Source organism: Pediculus humanus, genomic scaffold, assembly GCF_000006295.1.
Source record: "Pediculus humanus corporis 1103172108221 genomic scaffold, whole genome shotgun sequence".
Classification (NCBI taxonomy): domain Eukaryota; kingdom Metazoa; phylum Arthropoda; class Insecta; order Psocodea; family Pediculidae; genus Pediculus; species Pediculus humanus.
In genome coordinates, this window is record NW_002987791.1 from 115,784 (window position 1) to 118,023 (window position 2,240).

General features: G+C 27.7%; 2 protein-coding genes across 2 annotated transcripts in view; one reads left to right on the plus strand and one right to left on the minus strand.

Moving 5' to 3' along the window:
- The window catches only part of Phum_PHUM450200 (isocitrate dehydrogenase NADP, putative), a gene marked incomplete at both ends in the record, with an annotated part of 2,329 nt that extends 1,731 nt beyond the window's left edge, over positions 1-598 (plus strand). The window contains one exon of the mRNA XM_002429703.1: positions 540-598. Within this exon, the coding sequence (XP_002429748.1) occupies positions 540-598 (59 nt within the window). The remainder of the gene's footprint in view (positions 1-539) is intronic.
- A 724-nt stretch (positions 599-1,322) lies between these two features.
- Positions 1,323-2,240, minus strand: part of Phum_PHUM450310 (uncharacterized protein) — a gene marked incomplete at both ends in the record, with an annotated part of 2,291 nt that continues 1,373 nt past the window's right edge. The window contains 4 exons of the mRNA XM_002429704.1: positions 1,323-1,507; positions 1,654-1,779; positions 1,871-2,001; positions 2,132-2,236. Of these exons, the coding sequence (XP_002429749.1) occupies positions 1,323-1,507; positions 1,654-1,779; positions 1,871-2,001; positions 2,132-2,236 (547 nt within the window). The remainder of the gene's footprint in view (positions 1,508-1,653; positions 1,780-1,870; positions 2,002-2,131; positions 2,237-2,240) is intronic.

Genomic DNA, 2,240 nt, shown 5'->3' on the forward strand with positions numbered 1-2,240 from the left:
TAAATAAATAAATAAATTTAATGATTTTCAAAATTTTTTAATCGAGAGAAAAAATTTCATAAATTTATCATTATTATTATTATTATCATTATTATTATTATTATTATTATTATTATTATTATTATTATTATTATTATTATTATTATTATTATTATTATTATTAGCTGCATTTCATTTTTTTTTTTTTTTCATTTTCTATTATTTACTATCAATATTGTATCACGATTGATAAATGCATCATTTCAAGGTTAAATATTATGTAATCAATTTTTTCCAATGTTTTCTTTTTAAAAACTTTCATATTTATAAATAAATAAAATTTATTATTATTATTTTGGTATTCCTACCCTCAAAAAGAGGAACCCATAAAAAAAAAAAAAAAAAATTCAATTAAACGCCAAATTTTAAAAAGTTTATTATTATTATTATTAGTTATGTAAACGTCATCAGACTTTTAATAATACGTAAAAATACTTTCATTCATTTAAGTGAGTACTTTGGGTTATTTAAATTTTTTCATCCCCCCACCCCCACCCCAGTTCGGTCCAACGCGATAAAATTGTTAGCATATCAAAAAAAAATAATTATAAGAAGTTAACAATAGATATAAAAAATATTATAAAAATATAAATAAATAAATAAATATTAATTATTAATAATTTTTTAACACTTAACTTACCGAAGATGATTTTCCAACAACATAATAAATATATGCGAATCTTTGCTTTCCCCCCCTCTCCCCCATCTACATCCAGGTCGTTTGTTCTTATTTGTTTTTATCACTTTTGTTCTCCCTGTTTGAAATAGAAAAATAAAATAAATAAATAAATAAATAGAAACTTATTGGATGCATTAAAAGGTAAAATTATCCAACAACAGAGAAAAGGGAGGGGGAGAGGGGAAAAAAAAATCTACGACAAGCACATCTACCCTTATAAAGCCCCCATTCTATGACACAAAATAAATTTTAAAAAAAATTATTAACATAAAAAATACATAAAACCAACAAATAATAATAATAATAATAATGAGTAAAAACTAATTAATGTAAAATAAATAAATTTACCGTATTTTTATTTTTTTTTATTTTTTTTTTTTTTATAAGATGGGACCCAAGCTAAAAAAATATAAATAAATAAATTTATGTGATGAATGAAAAAAATTTTCCAATCCGGGGGGGTTGAGGGGGGGGGGACGGCGAAAACAGAGAGATTGTTTCAAGGTTTTTTTTTTTTTTTTTTTTTTTTTTTCCCGACCGGAAATCAAAAAGAGAAAAAGGGGGAGGGGAGGGGGATGATTCGTAATGATTTCAAATAATTTATTTACCGTCTCAAATTTTGTACGGATAAAGCGGTCAATCCATCGCTTGGCGATTCCTTCAACAAATTAGAAGACATGTTTAAAGCTACTAAAAGGCAACAGAGTAAAAGCGGACCGAAAATAGCTCCTTGAATTCCCATGCAAAAAACTCCTCCGGCAATAGCCAAACCGGTCATGTAAGGATGACCTCTAAAAAAAAAAAAAAAAAACAAATTAAAATTACTTTCTTTTCGTATAAACAACGAGTGAAGGTTTTTTGTTTTATAAATAAAAACGACCCCTACTCTTTAATTTCTCTATAAATAGCCGAATCGACAAATGATATCGGAAGACATTGAAAAAGAAAAAGAATTATGGCTTGAAATCCTTTCTGTTGTGCTAACCAAAGGTCCAATACTGCCGGTATCGAAGCCCAATACGTTCCTAGAAAGGGAACGGCACCCAAAACGGCTGCCAAAACTGAAAAATAAAAAAAGGAAATTTTTTTGTAAAAATTCTCACAAAAATTATTTTACAAAAGAAAAAAGAAAAAAGTTAATATATAACCAACCCGAGGGTAAATACACGATTCTGACTTGGAAAAAATTATGTATCAACCACGTCCACAAACCGTAAAAAAGCGCCATTTTGAATGAGGCCATAAAAACTCCGTTGATTGCCGCTTCGAAGGCACTTCCCAATCTGAAAAATTTATTGATGAATAATTATCGATTGATCGATTATATATACAAATTCGTCACGGATTCGATTGATTTTTCTCTTTTTTTTAAAATAATATCGCCGTCAAACCGTTAAAAAAAGAAAATCTTACTTGCTACCGTTAATGATGCTGAGATTCGATAACAATTCGACGGGTTTGTAACGGCTCCCGCTCGAATTCAACAAGTAAAACAAGGCGGTGAAAAAAACAATCGTGCTTA